This window comes from Myotis davidii, unplaced genomic scaffold, assembly GCF_000327345.1.
Source record: "Myotis davidii unplaced genomic scaffold, ASM32734v1 scaffold93, whole genome shotgun sequence".
NCBI classification, from domain to species: domain Eukaryota; kingdom Metazoa; phylum Chordata; class Mammalia; order Chiroptera; family Vespertilionidae; genus Myotis; species Myotis davidii.
The window spans coordinates 3,626,942-3,627,975 of NW_006292095.1; the positions used below are offsets into that span (position 1 = coordinate 3,626,942).

A 1,034-nucleotide genomic window follows, 5' to 3' on the forward strand; every position below is an offset into this window, starting at 1 on the left:
GAGAAAATATTCCACTTAAAAAGGCTAGTTTATTTTTAAAAATAACTGAAAGGAACTTGTAGATGTTAAATAATATGAAAGTTATAAAAATAAATAAATCAAGAATCAACAGTAGACCAGACAGCTGAAGAGATTCAAGTAGATTCAACATAAAAATGCCTTAAGAGGGAAAAAAAGAATAGAATTAGAGGGTCAAGTGTAGAATAACTGGAATTCCTGGCATAAAAAAACAAAAACAAAAAACAACCTGAAGAGATTGTATGAAGACATATATTAACTGTGAAATGATTTTAAAATGAATCCCTAGATCAAGTATCACACCACAGAGTATATAAAAATCAAGTAACACCTTGACAGTGAAATCAGAATACCAAAGCCAAGAAAGTGTCTTAAAGGCAGCCAGACATCAAAGATCATCTACGTTGAAATAAGTAGTACACTGATAGACTCTCAAAGTCAACAATGGGGATGAGAATACAGTGAAATGAAAGCTTTAATTGTATGACTTTAAATAAATTTGCATTATAGAATCATTTACTCAAATGAAATATCCTTCATAAATTAGGACACATTAATTTTCAGATATTAATAGAAGAAAATGGTTAAAACAATATTTCAGTATGCAGAAATTGAAATACATCAATATTAAATTATATTTTCTTTTTATTGTAGTAGTGTGTTTTAGAGTGCAATTATTGTCAATATAAAATGATTGTTTTCCTTTTTAATATTCTTCTCACTTTGTTTTTTTGTTTTGTTTTTTTAATATACTCTCCTGCTAGGTGTCTTACAACATTGTAATTGATGGGAAAACATACACTGTGAACTTGATGCAAAAGTAGGTGATCTACATTATTTTACCACTTGTTTGTGTCCTATTAATAATCATCTATAATAATAAAAGCATAATATGCTAATTAGACCAGATGTCCATGGCTGTGAGGGAAGCCCAGGTCCCAGGTGCCTGCTGGCTGCCCAAGGGAAGCCCAGTTCCAGGTCCCAGAGGGAAGCCAGTGCCAGGAACTGGGGGCAGG

The 1,034-nt window shown here is 31.8% G+C and overlaps 1 protein-coding gene across 1 annotated transcript in view; it reads left to right on the forward strand.

The window, feature by feature from the left end:
• Positions 1-1,034, forward strand: part of ADAM2 (ADAM metallopeptidase domain 2) — a 78,848-nt gene that overhangs the window by 2,468 nt on the left and 75,346 nt on the right. Inside the window, exon 3 of the mRNA XM_006765640.1 lies at positions 783-838. Within this exon, the coding sequence (XP_006765703.1) occupies positions 783-838 (56 nt within the window). The remainder of the gene's footprint in view (positions 1-782; positions 839-1,034) is intronic.